We start from the raw sequence: 17,878 nt of genomic DNA, 5'->3' as shown, positions 1-17,878 counted from the left end.
AAATCAATGCACAATTTGACACTTAGAATTTCTTAACTATTGTTGTATCTTAGAAATTCTTCAAGTATTGAGTCTTGAACCGTACTTAATTGTTTGTACTTCTGATTGTATATCAAGTATAAAACCACATCTATCTATTGTTGTTTTAGTTAGTTTGTGATAAGTCTCTTGCTGAAAGCTTGAGCATTTGGATGTCTCTTGTCATATGGACTTGATCAATTGGAAGTCTTTTTCTATGTAATTGAGCAAAGAGAAGTCTCTTTCCTGGTGATTGAGCAAATGAAGTCAACACAATTCAACTCCCTTTTTGTGTTTTTCTCACCTTCAAAGAAGCATAGACGAAGATGAATGCGACAAAGATGAACTGTGACAACAACCGGTGTTTTTGTTCAGAGTTAACGAGGAAGGAAAATGGAAGCAAGAAACACGTAAGGTTTAGAATTGCATTGGAAATTTAATTTATTTTAAGGGTATTTTGGTAAATTTGCAGGGTAACTATTTTTTTTTTTGAACAATGAGTAGAAAAAATAAAAAGGTACTTTCATAAACACTTTAAAAAAAAATCACAAAATCAAAGAAGCACATTGTACATAGTTATTTTTATTTAATACTCTTATAAATTTAAATTTATTTCATGTATACCCTTATTTAATTACTCATAATTCAACTAACTCATTTATTTTTAATATTATATCTCATAATAAATAAAGAAATAAATGAAATTAAACATTTAAAACAATTAAAAATTTATTAATGTTTCATATAAAAATGACAAATTTTTATTTTATTTTTGTTTCTTATAAAAACGGACAAAGAATCATAAAAAGTAAAAATAAAGAGTTTAATTGTTGTGCAATGTCGTATAAATTTTTGGCAACAGACATAATCCTAAAATGTACAAAAAATTTAGGATATAATAAAAAAAGAGTTTAATCGTTGTGTATCCTCGTATAAGTTTTTATATTGTAGGCAATGAATTGTGTTCTGTGTTCTGCGATGCTTATAGTACATTAGGGTGTCGATTCTACAATATACTCTTATTTTACATCACTTTCCCTCTCTTCTCCGGGGAGTTTTGATTTTTCATTCTCACCCTTATTTTCCATCACTTTCCCATCTAAATTCCACTCACAATCCTTCTCCGTTTCTCTTGCATTCTCTCTCTCTCTGCAATTCTCATTCACACTCTATTTCATTTACGGTTCGAAAAACCATCGCGGTTTTGGATAATTAGGGTTTCTCATCGGTTTTGGGATTGGAGATGGGGAGCATTGATGATTCCGATGACCAGAACTTCAAGGTGGATTTCACCGCTGAAGGAGTAAAGGTGCTGAAGGAAAAATTGAATGAGAAACTTAACGAATTAATGGGGAATTACACTGATGAAATTCTCGTGGTATGAGTTCATTGGCATTATCTGTTTAGATTGTTGATTAGTTCACATGTGTTGTTACAATGTTGTTTAATTTTTGTACATTGTTAAAGTATAATTTTTTACACTATCAAGAAATCACAACAACATTGAATTTAAAAGTAATTACGATTAAAATCCAACATTTTTAATGATTTGACGATTATGATTGACTGACATGATAGTGAATATGAATTACTTGTGTAAAGGATCTACTCCATTCGTCACTATTATAAGTAAAAATTTACTTTTTAAGTTTATGAATAACCGATGTATCTAGTCTAATGTATACATCAAGATATCAATTATTCAATAAACCCAAAAAGTGATTTTTTGCTTATAATAGTGGCCAGAGGGAGTATATATAATTTTCTATTATTTTGTGGAAATGAAGAAGGATATGGTGTCACTATAACCCATTCTTTGATATGATTGATAAATAAGTATGCAAGTTCTTGGAGAAGGTTGTTTCAGATGAACTAGGTGTTTGTATAGTTTCTAATTTGATTCTCTATTTTGTTTGTTTTAACCTTTGATTACAAAAAATGTCATATTCTTTTTTATTCTGTTTCTTGTTATAAAAGATTTATAGAGAAAACATTAAATGGGAAGCTATTGAAATCCTTTACATAAAATGATTAAATGAGAAGCTTTGAGTTTTATTGGTCATTGTGCTAACTAGTAGCTAGTACTTTGATTTTGAAGAAAATAGCTGTGAAATTAAGAGCAATTAGTGTCATGCTCGATGAAGTTGATTCAACTTGGTTATGGATGATGGTTTGGATGATACTAGGTACCCTTGGTATTGCTGCATCTTTTGGGGTTGGGTGGTTGTCTGAAATATCATAAAAATATGGTTATTATAGTTTGTTCTTTTATTGGTACAATTGTTGAGATTTCTAGTAAATCTGAGTTAAGTACTCAGTTATAATGCCGCTTTTATAATTGAAGGTTTTACTCTGTATTTTGAATTACCACAATCATCATAATATAATTCCCCTGCTTGAGGAAGTTTATGCCTCCCTACACTTGATTGGTACGTTTGAAATGTACCACTCTATGGTGCAAGTTATTTGGGTTTTATTTCAAGGATAATTTTTGTAAACCTTGTTCTTCTATAGTCATGATTCATGAAGAAGAAGAATAAATGAATAATTACAAACTCTTGTGGAACACATCATGATACAGACAATCACCACCCTTGTAACAGTGAGTTTGTGGCGTCCTAGTTGTGTATCAAATTTTTGTTGTGTGGGTAAATAGATGCGTGTATTTTTTAGTTAAGGTTCTTTATTCTTTTTATTTACTTTTTTTGTACATGTTAGACTTAGTTGAAAGAGTAAGAGTTAGACATTTCTCCTTTTTGTTTAATTTTTAATATTATATGTGGTATATTTGTTGGTTGGGTAAAGGTAATAATTTACTGTGGGATATTACCATTTTCATATGATGGATTTGACTTTATAGATGTAAAGTATTTGTCATTACAAACGAGAATTGACGTTCACCTAATGCACCGCCAGGATTATGTTATTGTGTTACTGAAGAATGGTAGGGGCAAAGATCACGCGAAGAATAAGTTGAATGTTTTTTTGGGGGATAACAGTGATTCTTTTGTATCCTGGTAAGTGGTAACTTATGTTTATCCCCTTTTTGATGGATACCAATAAATTTGATGCAAGTGCAAGCAATGTAGTACTTACAGTTACAGGTTACAACCATGATTATTTGTTTGTGCTAATTTGTTGGCGTATCTTGTTAACAGGCTGTGGGATCATTTGGCTTTGAATATAGATTTATATGTACCATCTAAGGGATTACAGGATGAAGCTCCCAAAAGCAAGCTTCTATCAAAGGTCCAAGCTGATGATGATGGTTTTCAGAATTTGAATTCAACGTCAGAAAGTGTAAGGTCTAGAAGTCGCCGTAACAAAGATTGGAAAGGGTTAGTAGGCAGAGACACCGAAGCACCACCCATGCTGAGCTTTGTGGTTGACAGCATGCATTTGGACGAAAAATCCCAATCTAAAGTCGACCGTCGTCCTATTGCAAAAAAAAAAAAGGTCAACCGTGGTCCAAGGCCACCATCTCCTGCACCACCTGTTCAGAGGAAAAGGGGTTATGCTGTTGAGCAACAAAAGACTAAGGTCTGAACCACTAATGATATCATTCTTAGACATTTTTATATTCTAGTTCTCCTAGTAAGTTTTCCACACGAATAATGGGTTTATCATGAATGGTATAAGGGACATGTTTACACACCACATGTGGAACAATAGTTGCTTTAGTGATTTTATTTTCACTTGATTTGGACACTGCATTATTGCGTGTTGGAATTGTATTGAATAAATAAATTAGCCCACATCACTTATTATTTATCTGTACTTGTTTTCTTTTAGTTCCAATAACTTGTAAATAAATTATATCCTGTTTGAATAGAATTTTAACTTGGTGCTATTTTACTTGCCCATTTTTATTTTTGTATAAGTGAGTAAATACATCTTGCTTTTATCCTTTCAAGCATCTAGCTTACCAAATAACTTTGGCAGAGGGATTCAGTTTCACAAGCAACTATTGGTGCTCCTCAACGGCTGTTTCAGTTTGCAGTGCGAGATGCAGTGGCTACTTCCAGGCCATCTAATTTGGGCACACCAGTGGAGCCCTCTTTAAAACGTTTCCGTTCTGCAGTTTCTTCATCCTATGTTGAGTCATCAATGGTTGAACATCCTTATACGATGCAGACCATTTCCAGGGAGGCAAACCCCAGGGCTACAGTGTTTAAGGCTGTGGAAGAAGCTGCCGAAGACGCGGTAAAGTTAAAATCCTCAGAAAGTGCATTTGATTGGATTGGTAATGATATGTATCCATCATATGGTAACATGCAACTTGAAGATAACCAATATCAAGAGATTGGTAATGATATGTATCCATTATATGGTAACATGCAACTTGAAGATAACCAATATCAAGAGCAAAGCCCATTTTTGTATCATGAAAAAAATTACTATGGTGATCCGTATGCTGCAAATATGACAATGTTGGATCATGAAACTGGTTCTCCTTCTGATTCTTCTTCAGACAATGAAGGGTATGACGATGTTAATTTCATGGGCAATAGTGTGGGTAGAGTTTCTCAGTTAAGTTCTTCTGGTGGAAAGAGGGGTGAGGATTCACCGATGATGCACTATAGTGTAGCCAAAAGTGATTATGATAATATGCTTCTAAAAAAGAATAGAAACCAGGAGCAATCATCTGCTGCACCTAACAATTCCAAGATAGTGAATATTTCTGTTAATGTAAATGCTTGGAATCCACCAGTCCTAGAACAATACCCTAAACCAAGAAAGGTTGCACAATTATCTGGTCATAAAACTTTAAACAGTGGAATTGGATCTCTAAGATCTGGCCCGGGTATGGTGAATGAGAATGCCAAAACGGTGAAAATTGACAATGGAAAAGTGAGTTATTTTGACTTGCATTCAGTCTAAATGACACTTGGAGTTTATGTTGGCTCATTTTCATTAATGTTGTTGGCTTATGGTGTTCACAGGTGAAACCTTCTTTGGATTTGCTGAAAGAGACTCAGAAGGCACAACCATCAACGCCTGGTACCGGTAAGTTCTAATATTTTATATTTTTGGCGTCAAGCTTCCTGTTTACAGTAGGACTGTGAAAAATATAGTGTAAGACATAAATATTACCAACTTTTCTGTCATTTTATCACAACATAATATACTTTTCATTTCTCATTTATTTATCTAAAGTTGTACTATTAATTTGAGTTTTATGTTCTCAGGTGGTTCATGTGCCGCTAGTTGTCTGATAGACGATGCTGATTCTCGAATCATATTTGCTAGCAATGTAATAACTCTTGCTCCTTCAGTCCTTTGTTATGTGTTGGGTACTTGGGTAGACCCTTTGTGGGTTGGTATGAATAGGATTTATTCACCTTCTAAAGTTGCATATTGGTCTTCTCAGGTTCATTTTGCTGCTACCAAAGATGCCATTTGTCGGCATTTCAATAAATTTGGGGAAGTGCTAGATGCTGTTATAGTTACTGATTCGATAACAGGACAGCCAAAAGGGTAAGGCGTTTCAGATGTTCATGCATTTTATATGTTTATGACTATGTTCAAATTTTTTGTATCTCTCTATAAATCACATTTTTTGGAGCAGGGCAGCTTATGTGGAGTTCATGCATAAAGAAGCAGCTGATAATGCATTATCACTGGATGGAACTTCCTTCATGTCACGTATTCTTAAGGTATTGATGTCTGCATAGTACTTCAGTTATCTGGAGGCTTTCCTCATAATTATTCATGTTCGGTTTTCCTCCTCAATTTGGATATTTTTTAATTGATTAGATAGTTGATATGCGATAAGCTTTTCATTGCGTCACTAACCTATGATCAAGGCTCACGTTGAATTTCCTTTTGACCGCTATACTCTTGCATTGGAATGGGTATAAAACCTCAGTATGTTTCAAAGATTGGGAAAAAGGTGTTAGATATATTGGTCCATGAGTCCATTTTACAATTTGCGACATCCTAACAGAAAGTTAAGAAATAAATAGAAACCCCCCACCCCCCACCCCCCACCCCTCCCGCAATAAGAAATTGGAATTTTTCTATGATTTTCATGGACTCACTGTTAACAGTCCTCCCTTTCCAGTAAAACATGTTTGGAATGTTGGTGGAGCATTTTGTAGGTCAATAAAATTCAAAATAGCTGCTTGAAATGTCGATGGAGCATCAGTAAGGCCAAATGGCATTACTAAATACTCTTGATGATCATCAACTGTCCAAAATCAGTGCAGTCTTTTTGTAACTTCAGTTTCATCCTATTTTGGTGACAAGCCAGATTTTAAATCCAACTTAGAAAAGTATTGGGATTCATGGAGCCAACAGCCAGAATCAGAAATTTATCTTGTATTGTTACCTTGTTAAGTGCTTTACTGATGGAACCCGTAAAATCAAGACAATGAAACTATATATTATTGAATAGTAAAGATAAGCTCAAGCTCTACAATGGTGGAAAAATAGAAACTGTAAGGATAAACCAGAGTGTGAACGCACCAACCATAGGAGTCCTAACCAATTCTCTAAAATCTTTCTGAATGGGTTCCATCATCTCTACCTTCTCTCCTATAACTGATTTGTTACCATGAAGTCAAGAGAATATGCAACTAACTATTGTTCCCTCCCTTTCTAATTACTTCTAGAAGATGATGTCATGTGAGTGTGTGTAGTTTGGGCCCAATGATTGGGCCATCAACCGATCGGACCCTAGTGTTCTATCACACACATACATACGCCAACTAAAATCCTTCTAGAATAGTAGGAATGAACAGTAATTGGTACTGCTACTGTTCCTAGTAAATAGTAATTCAATTCTGCAATAGCCACCGAGAATTTCATCTTTGTGTAGCTGAGGGTATGTATAGGGGGTAAAAGCTAACTGGACCTTGCCCTGGCAGAAAATTAATAGCATGATCAAAGCTCCTTGGGAGGTAACCACTTAGATTCCTGAAATACTTTAGAAAATTTGTTCAAAATAGATTGTAAGTCTTCGGCCTGAGCCTTCAATAGTTCTTGCCGGCGCTTCCTCCCCTTTATTTTGAAACGTCATAGTCATGGTTTCTCAATTCTATTGTCACCTCTCCCCAAGTTCCCAGCCATGCAATGCCTAAAATTAAATCCAATCCACCGAAGCATCAACGACACTTAAAAATTTGCCAACTGCCACCTCAATGTCAGAAACCTTTCTCATGTGAAAGTCCTATGACTACATCCCTCAACATTATTATTCCGAGAACACCCCCCCACCCCCACCCCCCACCCCCCGGTGCAATAAAGTTATGGGTGGCCCCACTATCAGCCAAAATAAGGATTGAGATGCTATTGCTACACTTCCAGCTTCATTGTCCTGAAAGAATGGGTTTCATTCCCAAACACCCCAAATAGTTTAATCCTTGGTGACACTAAGGTGGTTTGCCATTGTGATTATTTTCCCATTGCTTGGTGAACTTGGCAGAAAGAGAGCAGAACTTTTTCTGCTCTTGCTGTTCTTGAGCGAGCTCTCCTGCGGACTTGGAAATCTTAATAACATTAGAAATCTTAATAAAAAAAATGAAAATATCACTCAGCTCAGCTCCCAGAGCTGTGTTAGCCAAAGACATTGGATGAACACTTCTAAAATATGTCAAACCACTACTTCCCCCTCTGCAACTTTTCCATATAACTGTCCCCTTTTCTTCTAGAGTAAATTCTCCATAACTTTTGTCCATGATTCAATTGTTCTTGTGATTCTATCAGAACTTTTCCAAAAAAATTTGAATAAAAATCATTATGAAATTATGTATGTGTTTTGTAAGTTACTGTCAACGAACCATATCCCAATTTTGTTCAGCCCATTATTCACCCACCCCTTCCAAAAGTTTTGATCCAATTCTGTCGCCGGTCTCTTGGAAATACTTTCGGTATCTTTTTGTATGCAAATATAATAAATAAATGCTGTAAGGATGAGTTTGGCTGAGTAAAGTTGATATGGATGGCTGATTTCATTAGGCCTAACTCAAGGAAACTAGTTTGTGATCTGAGGTCTCTTGATACATGGCTCTTGATGTGGCCATCATTCATGGCTTTTGCAGGTGTTTTCCTAGAACCCCATAAAATGGGATCATAGCTCATTTAACTACCTGATTTTCTTGGGGAGGAAAGGGTAGGACATGACTCCTAATGTGTGCAGAACATAGTTTTACTTATATTTCATGTTCATAATGCAATTTTAAAATTCTGTTCACCAGCCACGCATGTTTTGGTTAATAAATGGTTTGTTTGGATCGTAAATTGACTTATTCCAGTATCGAAAAACAATAGTGACCGAATTGTTTTGCTATTAATCTTCTTACAGGTTGTGAGGAAAAGTACCGCACAACATCAAGATTATGCTCCCGCTGTTCCATGGCCACGTGGAGTTAAGGGGTCTCCTTATCCTTCTGCAAGGTTTCTCAGAGCCCCGATTCCAACAGGTATTGCTGGGGCATTTACATCCAGGCCCCCAATTAAATTTGGTGCCAGGAGCTTCCAATGGAAGCGGGATGCACAAGGTACCTCATGTGACAGTGGTGAAACTTCAAAAAACAGCAGTATATCTGCACCTGTTTCTCGAGGTCTCACCTATGTCAGAGCAGAATCTAAGCTAGAGGGCAGCTCGAGTACCAGGTAGTTTAGTTTAATTCTTCAAAAAACAGTTGCAGTCTAAGGTTTTTGCATCAGATTAGCAAAATGTCTGATGGACCAAAAAACAAAAGAAAACAAACTTACAAATATCAGGAGACATTCGGGGCTTAATTTTTGGAATTTCGTTCTCTGTACATGTTTGAGGACATTTTAGTATCTAGATATTCAAGTTAGCAAATGAAGTTTAATAATGTCTATTTTTCATCTCTAGTGGTGGTAGCCAGTAGCCACAGATGATAAGGGCATGGATTTTGTTAGAATGAAGATGGAATTGTTGGGATGCTGACATGAAATTTTCCTCCCAATGTTATCCATGCTGTAGAAAATTAGTTTTGGGGTGTTGTTGATCCGGACATGGTCTTTTTCGTTGCTGAATATTACTATTTTGTAAGTATTGCTAGGTGTTTACGTGGAAATTTGGTTATGCCCAACACTAGGGAAAGAAAAATTGGAGGGAAAGGGGAGAACATTACACGAGTTACGTAATATTGCTTCATTCAACTTCATTTTGTACATAGATACTTTGATTCTTTCTATGGTTATAGTTTGTCCTTGAGGCTATTGATGCCTTGATGGTGTTACAATATATTCAGGGGTCGGGTTTAGCTTAGTTGATAGAGATATTGCATTTTATATTCAGGGTCGGAGTTCTACTCCGGGCACCCCACTTATCCGGTGACATTTTAAACCACTAGACTACTTGACCAAAATAAATAAGCAGAGATCAAAAGTTGATTATTTTTTTGGACTAAAAACAAAATTCGAGATATTTATAGGAACCACAAACTTATTTTAAAAAAAAAAAGCTATTATGAACTTGAATAAGGCGAACTTTTAAATTGCAGTTTATCCAAAAATAACTTAATATGTTGGGATAACCCTTGACTTATACAAAAATAATATAACTTAATTTTTTATCTTTTGTTATAGAAATAACTTATATATAAACACTTATCATATTAAATGCTTATACTATAAATTGCATATTAAGTTGTTTATCCAAACAAGACTTCCATGTAGTATCTTATTTTGGGCTATTCTTTTGTGAATGTCGTATTTTGATGGACTCTTAGTTAAAATATAGACTTAAGTATATTAGGTTCTTAAAATAAAAAAAATCTTAATTTTGTTTGGAAACAATGTAATACGGGCAACTTATGACATAAAGCATGGACACTCCTTAGATTATACGTATTCTGGTGTCGGACACATGTGGTTGGTTGTACACATGTGGGTGTTCAACACCAACACTTATAATTACATTGAATTATGTCATTTTTTAAATTATTATTGATGTCGGCGTGTCAGTGTTGTGTCCGATATTCGTGCTTCATAGCTGACAACCTAATTCCTTTCCAATATTATTACTAACCATTGGTCTGAAGCTCAAAGCTGGAAAATAATCAAAATATGCCACTGTTTTGGAGTAAGCTAAAAGGTTTCATGATAAATGAATTAGGGAAATTCTGAATTTTAATACAACATACATCCCTTCATGAATTCTTAAGTGATGCTTTAAGCATGAAGGAAATATTATTTTCTCCTCTCTCGTTAGCCTTGTAAAGTAAGTCTAAGCATTATTCCAATTTAAGCTAGATCCTTTCATGCATGTCACTAAAGTTGATTACAATAGTTGATAAATCTAACGGAATGTTCAAAGACCATCAAATATCGCATTTCCTTTCCCCTGCACATAGTTCATGTTTTAGAGTTTTCAAAATCCTTCATCAAATATTGCATTATTGCAAGTGAATGTTCAAAGACCATCTCTAAGAGTGTGTTTATCGGATTATTGCATTATCGGATTTTTAACCCAGAAAATTTTCAGTATTGGAGTGCGATCGGATTATGTGAAAGCCATGTTTGAAAGTTTCTTAATTTATAAAAGGATTTTTTTTTCCACCACCGGTATCCGTCCTACTGGACCGTCTAATCTGGTTCAGCGGTTAGTTCTGACATCAAATGGTTTCAGTCCCCTTCAGATCACAATTGCGAGGGATCGAACTGTGATCCTTCCTACCAAGTCTAGCGCCAATTACCACTGAACAAACTAATGATCGGTAAAAAAGACATCCTTTTGAAGATATGATTTATTTCCACGAAATTTTGTTATTAATTAAATTCACACTAATGACTGTTTTACAACTATCTAGATGGTTTCGAACCCACCTCCGAACTAACACTTCAAATGTCATCTTTAATAATCTATTTTGGATTGTTAATTGGTCTTGTAATTTGAGTTTGTAAAAGTTCTTAAATATTTATATTTGCAAATTTGGAATAGTTGACCCATTCAAATTGACTTGAGAATTCAAATCTCCTCAAATTTGATTTTATGACTCGAGTGAAGTTCAACATCTATATCTAGTTCAAGTTGTTCGAGTGAAGTTAAACATCTATCTAGAAAATTTTTAGTATTGGAGTGCGATTATGTGGAAGCCATGTTTGAAGAATTGCTAATTTATAAAAGTTATATAAGAGCGTTATTGTGAAGATAAAAATCTGTTTGGATTGACTAATTTTTAAACTTATCTACCGATATAAATTGTGACTGTTTAAAAAAAACTTTTGAAAACAACTAATAATTTTTTTTCAACTCAAAGCATATACATATATGCATAAAAAAAACTCAACATATATGAAAACAATTTACATAAGTGTTTATCATAAAAAAATACCTGTGTTATAAACTACAAATAAGTTGTTTATCCAAACAAGTCCTTAAGACTTATTTCCGAAGAAATTTCTTTTATTAATTAAAGTTACACTAACAAACCGTTTGACAACCACATGTCATTTTGGAAGAAAAGTAGAGAGTGAGGATGAATTTTTTGAAGGTATAATCTATTTTGGATACTTAGGGTCTGTTTGGTAAAAATAAGTTATAAACTAGCTGATAGCTGATAAGCTAGCTTATAGCTGATAGTTGAAAAACTAGCTAATTGAAATTAAAGTGTTTGGTAAAATTAGCTTTTGAAGTAGTTAATAAATATTAAATGACATAATTGATAGTGGGTAGTTTATTTTTTAGAGTATGTAGTTATTAAATTAAAGGGTAAAAATGGAATAAAGTGTAAAAAGCTATAAGCTATAAGCTCAAACGCTACTTGAAATAGCATCTGACAAAAAGCTATAAGCTAGTAAAAAAAGCTTGTTACCAAACACCTCTAATTTTTTGAAACAAGCTTATAAGCTCATATAATAAGCTAGAAGCTAGCTTATTTGTGTTACCAAACACACCCTTAATTGGTCTTGTCATTTGAGTTTGTCCAAGTTCTTAAATATTATATTTGCAATAGTTTACACATTAAAATTGACTTAAGAATTCAAATTAGATTTTATGACACTCGAGTAAAGCTCAACATCTATCTATCTAGTTCAGCTTGAGCTTATGTTAAAGAATTTCTTATCACAATTATGTAGAGAATGCATTCCTAATTGTAGAGGCCAAGAAACAAAGGTGTGAACCATTCTACCGATTGTGTGTTGTGTGACTCCACTTTGGAGCTTGTGGAGGAAACAATAAAATGCTTTGGAAAGGCTAAGTTACACAAGTAAAACCAGATTTTTAACAAAACTTTCGATACTTGGTCCGATGGGAACAATCATATGGTGCACTGAGCCTTGGATAATAGAGCTATCACAAACAACATCCTAGTCCTGCTGGCTGCAACTGCTTGGGAGGCACCAACAAATGGTACGGTGAAGTGTAACGGCGACACACTGTTTTTCCAGAATAAGAGAATTTCTGGTTTGGATTACTGTTAACGCGAAGAAGATGGTGTGTTTTTAGGAGCACAATGACGACTATCCCTACATGTATGGATGCTATGCTATGGAAGGTGAGGCTCTAGCACTTACACTAAAGAATATTATACTGTACAACAAGTTCACCATAAGGAGAAGCACACACTCACAGTTGAGTCAGTTAGGTTGTAACAACTGACTCAACTATATATTCAGCCATTCCCTTTGTAATGAATTGACTTTAAATAGAAATGAAACCAAGGTTCAGAGAGGGAGAGATGAAACTCTCTGCAACCTCTTCACTATATCATCTATCTATCTCAATGCTTCTTTAACATTGATGTTTGGTCCATCCTCTACGAATGCCGTATTATTTAAGAGTCTCACATTGGTTGAGAGATAGCCTAAAGATATGTTTATAAATGGCGACAATCTTCACCTTACATGCCGGTTTTTTAGGGTTGAATTAAGTCTAACCCAAAATTCTAAGTGTATTTTGATGGACTCTTAACTGAACTATAGCCTTAAGTTTGTCAAAACAAGTTAACATGACATTTGAAATACCCTTTTGAATTGCTTCAACATTTTCAATGAAATAACATAAGCATGTTTCCTTATAATAAAAGCTTACTCAGCAAAGTAGATTAAATTTTTCCCCTTGCACGGACACAAACAAAGACACCGAACACGACACAAACACTAATACGTCAATGCTGATAGCATAATTCAATATAATGTCAGACACTAATGCATGACACCAGGGCACACCTACTTCGAAGAGTGTATGTGCTTCATAACTTTTCCATGTTTCAACATTATTACAATAAGTAGTAAATGAATTTAAACAGCATTGTGAAAGCAAAGACTAATAAGCACTCAAACCAGCTATACTAGGATTAAAATTTAAAATGAAAACCTTATATCCTCAAATTGGTCAGAAAAAACCAAAACAAACTCATCTAGAAAACACAGCAAAAACCAATCCAGCAGACAAACCAAGAATACAAAGAAAAGAAACCCCTTTAACCCTAACAAACAAAACATTCAACTGTTTAGCAACTTGAAGTGTAAGTGTAAGAATCTGCAACCTACCTTGTTCCTCCATTTTCTTAAAGAAATGCATTGGCTTCAAGCTTTGACGAAGCATAAAAGCCAAAGAAAAAGGAAAAGCAAAAGCCAAAAAACTTTGAACAGAAACCTCGGTAATTGGTGAAGATTTAGTTATGTATGTGATCCAACCACCAACACCAAGCTGAACAAGACCCATTAAAGCAACAACTCTGCTTAATCCATAAATGTTCTTCATCATCCCTTCAAGAACATCTCTTGTCTCATTAGCAAGTGGTGATAAATCTCTTTCTACTGTTGGTCCTTCAATTTCTTGGTGTTTGAAATTTGGATTTTCACTTGGGTATGGGTTTGAACCTTTATCAGAATCTTTTTCTTCTTCTTCTTCTGATGATGATGATGGTGATGAATCTTTGGTTGATAAAAACTTGGGTTTTGTGAAATGAAGAAAAGGGTTGTTAAAAATTGAAACTTTGTGTGATGAAAAGGGATGTAGATTGAAATGGGAAGTGGGTTTTGAAGGGGTTGTTGATTGAGAGAAAAAGTGTGGAAAAGAAGAAGATGGGTTGTGGGTTATGGATTGAAAGATTGGAAATTGACAAGGTTTTAGGATTGAACAAGTTAACCTTAATCTTCTTGAAATGATGGAGGCCATTAGAGTACGATGATGATTTGAGAGAGAGAGAAAGCAGATTGGTTCAACCGGCGAGACGACAGCGGCGGCGGCGGCTGAAAGAGGAACACGTTTCAATTTTTAAATTGCCATTGAATCTCCTGATTTCATTGATATGATTCTCGACTAATATACAACTATTTTTTCTTTTGACAATTACTAATACTCCCTCCAGTCCTTTTTATAAGAAACACTTTGGAATTTTTATTTCGTCCTTTTTATAAGAAACACTTTGACACAATTCCATTTGTACCCTTATTAAATACAATCAAATAATTCATTATAATGCTAGTGCATTAATTAGAGAAGTGTATTTCCCATACTAGTCAAAGGTTAGTTTTGGAATATAACATAAAATGATAGAATCATTAATGAGAAAATTTACCTTCCTTGGTCTGTGTGATTTTGTCAAAATGTTTCTTATAATAAGGACCGGAGGGAGTATACAACTATTATCAACACTAATTTTTAAAAACTAATTATTACAAATAAATACATTTTTTATAAATTAAGAATATCTGGACATCAATGTATGGATAAATATCACACCTATCCTTTTCGGTCTTCACATATAGCTCGTATTATTATTTAAAAAATAAAATATACACAAAAATCGAGGGGACAAAGACCTAACCCATCGTGTTCACATAAAAGCGCGTAGGACAATAAAATATACCAACTTTTAATTAATCCAAAAGTCCTAGAAACAGAGGCGAATGAACCAACCGTTAACACGGAACGGTCCACGTACCCACTACTCCCTTCAACAAACAACAAGCGATGATGCTTTTTCAAGAAAAAATGTTTTCCAATACAAATCATTATAGTTTATATACTTCTTCCGGACACAATTATAAGCAAAAAAATACTTTTTAGATTTATTGAAAAATTAATGTATCTGATCAATAATATAGACCGAATACATTATTTTTTCAATGAATTTAACAATTGTTTTTTACTTATAATTGTGTTCGGAGGGAGTACAAATCATTATTATACTTGTTGTAAAAACAAAAATCATTATTATACTTAATATAAACATTAAAACATATTATAATACATAAGTCATATACAATTAACCAAACAATACAATAAATTGGTATAAGTGGTATGAGTCTTGGTATTCTTAAGTATGTGATTAAGAGTTTGATTTCTGACTTACGCGTATGGAAAAGATTCGGTTGGGAGGCAAAAATCCATTTTATGTGCCCCACAGGTTCCATGACAAAGATTAGTCATCCCTAACGGCGATAAAAACTTGATACCAATATCACAATAACAAAAAAAAAATGTCCTATACAATTGCTACAAAAAAAACTTATACAATAGAACACTTGTTTCAATATGATTTCCTATAAATTTTACTTGGATTCAAGCTTTCAAAACTTTTATCACAAAATTTTCCCACCACCTTCAAACTTCAAGAGTTGGTAAAAATTAGAAAATTGGAGTCCGTCGTCATGTCTATAGTGAGCACTTGCAATTATAGAGAGTTGTTATTCATTCATGAAAGAAAATAAAAGACCTTTTAAATTAATTTTAGCCAAGAAGATAAAAGACCTTTAGGTGCAAGGTGAGCACATTGATTCTGCTCGTTGTCCTCGCTCGTTCATGGCCTTCATTTCAGGGCATGTTCCTCCGATTATAAATTACTTCCTCCGATTTTAAATTTAAGTAAAAAAAAATAAATCACTTTTTAGGTTATTGAATAATTAATGAATCTGATCTATATTATAGATCAAATTTATTAATTATTCATTAAATTTGAAAGTGATTTTTTTATTTATATTTAAAATTAGTGAGACTAAAATAAAGCAAAACCAAATTAAATTTTAAAAAAAGAGACATAATTTCCAAATTGGTGTTATTCAACCACTCTACGTGCAAATATTCTAATAATCGAATAAAACTGGCTTTGGGTCTGGGTTCAACTTCGAGTTTCCCCCTTTATTTTTAACCAAGTCATTGGGCTCAAGTGGTTAATGAGCTTCACCAAAAAAGGACGGATTTCGGGAGAACCCGAGTTCGATTCCCGGGTGGAACAATTTCTTGGCCAGACTTTACTTACCTCGCGGCCGAACTCTGGACTACTAGGACCCCTTTCCCTAGGAATCAGAGGGTTATAAACCAAAAAAATCCAATAAAACCGGCTACTATCAGAAAGTTAATCAATTGTTTCTCTTCTCGGTGATGAGAATGAATTTTGGCATAGACAACACAATAATTTGTAATGGTTAGACTTAATACAGTCAGAGTTTGGCCACGAGGTAAATAAAATCGGACTAAGAATTGTTTTTATCAGAAATTGAATTCGAATTCTCACGAACAATTCGTCTTAGGAGGAACTCGTTAACCACTTGAGTCCAATGTATTGGTTAGTCTTGAACCTCCATTGGTTGAACTCACTTTATGTATTTTTTTGTTTATTTATTTCTCGTTCAATTCAACCTTTATTAAATCAATTGAACTACGTCTACAAATTTTAGTTCTAATTGACAAAAAAATCCTAAAATTGTTAGGTTGAACGTTATGACAGGGGGTTCAAACTCTGACTCCCTCACTTATATATAAATTTATGATGATTTTGCCATTTTATTTATGAAAAAAAAATAAAAAAAATCAATTGATAGAGTTGAATCATGGTCAAGAGGTCTAGGTGATTTGATCTCTAAGATTAAAATTAAAAAAAGTTAACTACAAATGTAAGATCCATACCAATACCACATACAACCTCTTATATATTGTTAAAATTAAAATAAAATTGAACAATATAACTTGACAAGAAATTTTTTTTGAACAATATAACTACTTTCTTATTCAATATTTTGTAATTAAGAAACAAAAAATTACTACTATATCTCTTCCCAAAACACAAACACCAACATTCATGTGTGTGTTATTTATGCATGGAAGTTTAAGTAGTAAACAACAAAGGACAAGAGAGATGAAACAAAGAATGAACCAAAGGAAGCAGCATCACTTTTGCTTGGTGCTGGAGCTGGGGCATGGTGGTGGCCAGGATGTCCCATAATGGTGTTTATCATGGCAGCTAAGAGGACAATAACAAAAACAATATTCTTCATCTCCATTCTGTGATAGATGGTTATTACACAATAGAATATGAAATAAGTTGGGATTATTGGAGGATTAATTTATAGTGGGAGAGGCATATGAGCTACTTATTATGATATTATTATTTTTGGTAATTAAAGATTTGTTTCCCAATTTAAAAAGGTACTTTTTTTGTTGACCATTATGAAATGGTACTTTTATTTTTTATGATTTGTTTCAAGATTTTATTCAAAATATCAATATACCAATGAATACTGAAGATTTGTACGTTTTGTAATAAAAAAAAGTTATTAATATTGAATATTTGTTTCCGATAGAAGAAAAGCATAAGATCTCATAATCGATGTTGCCGGAAAAGAAAAAAAAAAACTCACAATTGATATCATATAGTTAAATTTATTCACATATATTATATATTAGGGGCCCCTATTAATTATATTATATGATAATTTGTAATTATTAGAGTTCAGTAAGTTTAGCGTAGTTGGTAGGACATTGCATTATATATACAGGGGGTTGAGGTTCGAATCCTAATCATTCCAAGTTGAATTTCGAACCCCGACAAAAAATTGAAATCATTAGATATATATTTATTTTAATATGGTGTTTTTTCAATCGATAACTGCCGTGAGGTAATATCCAGAGATCTGAGGTTGAATCTGAAAT

At 33.7% G+C, this 17,878-nt stretch overlaps 2 protein-coding genes across 2 annotated transcripts; one reads left to right on the top strand and one right to left on the bottom strand.

The window, feature by feature from the left end:
• The first annotated feature begins 948 nt into the window (after window positions 1-948).
• LOC123893832 lies at window positions 949-9,236 on the top strand. The gene is made up of 9 exons (XM_045943639.1): window positions 949-1,396; window positions 2,935-3,035; window positions 3,177-3,558; window positions 3,961-4,869; window positions 4,962-5,025; window positions 5,208-5,272; window positions 5,390-5,496; window positions 5,588-5,675; window positions 8,324-9,236. Exons 1-9 carry the CDS (start codon window positions 1,262-1,264, stop codon window positions 8,636-8,638), a joined length of 2,166 nt encoding a protein of 721 aa, XP_045799595.1. The 5' UTR covers window positions 949-1,261; the 3' UTR covers window positions 8,639-9,236.
• A 3,935-nt stretch (window positions 9,237-13,171) lies between these two features.
• Window positions 13,172-14,292, bottom strand: LOC123893831. Its single transcript, XM_045943638.1, has 2 exons — window positions 13,269-14,292; window positions 13,172-13,233 (listed from the first exon to the last, which is right to left on the bottom strand). The coding sequence occupies exon 1, from the start codon at window positions 14,120-14,122 to the stop codon at window positions 13,355-13,357; it is 768 nt and encodes a 255-aa protein (XP_045799594.1). The 5' UTR covers window positions 14,123-14,292; the 3' UTR covers window positions 13,172-13,233; window positions 13,269-13,354.
• Between the last annotated feature and the right edge of the window lie 3,586 nt (window positions 14,293-17,878).

This window comes from Trifolium pratense, linkage group LG7 (assembly GCF_020283565.1).
Source record: "Trifolium pratense cultivar HEN17-A07 linkage group LG7, ARS_RC_1.1, whole genome shotgun sequence".
In the NCBI taxonomy this organism is placed as follows: Eukaryota; Viridiplantae; Streptophyta; class Magnoliopsida; order Fabales; family Fabaceae; genus Trifolium; species Trifolium pratense.
This window is presented reverse-complemented; position numbering and strand designations above follow the sequence as displayed.

Bases quoted from the DNA above. Each gene is read 5' to 3' on its own strand.
- LOC123893832 (XM_045943639.1), top strand. From the start codon at position 1,262: ATGGGGAGCATTGATGATTCCGATGACCAGAACTTCAAGGTGGATTTC. The intron at 4,870-4,961 runs GTGAGTTATTTT...TGGTGTTCACAG, and splicing joins TGAAAATTGACAATGGAAAA to GTGAAACCTTCTTTGGATTT. The intron at 5,497-5,587 runs GTAAGGCGTTTC...TTTTTGGAGCAG, and splicing joins ATAACAGGACAGCCAAAAGG to GGCAGCTTATGTGGAGTTCA.
- LOC123893831 (XM_045943638.1), bottom strand. From the start codon at position 14,122: ATGGCCTCCATCATTTCAAGAAGATTAAGGTTAACTTGTTCAATCCTA.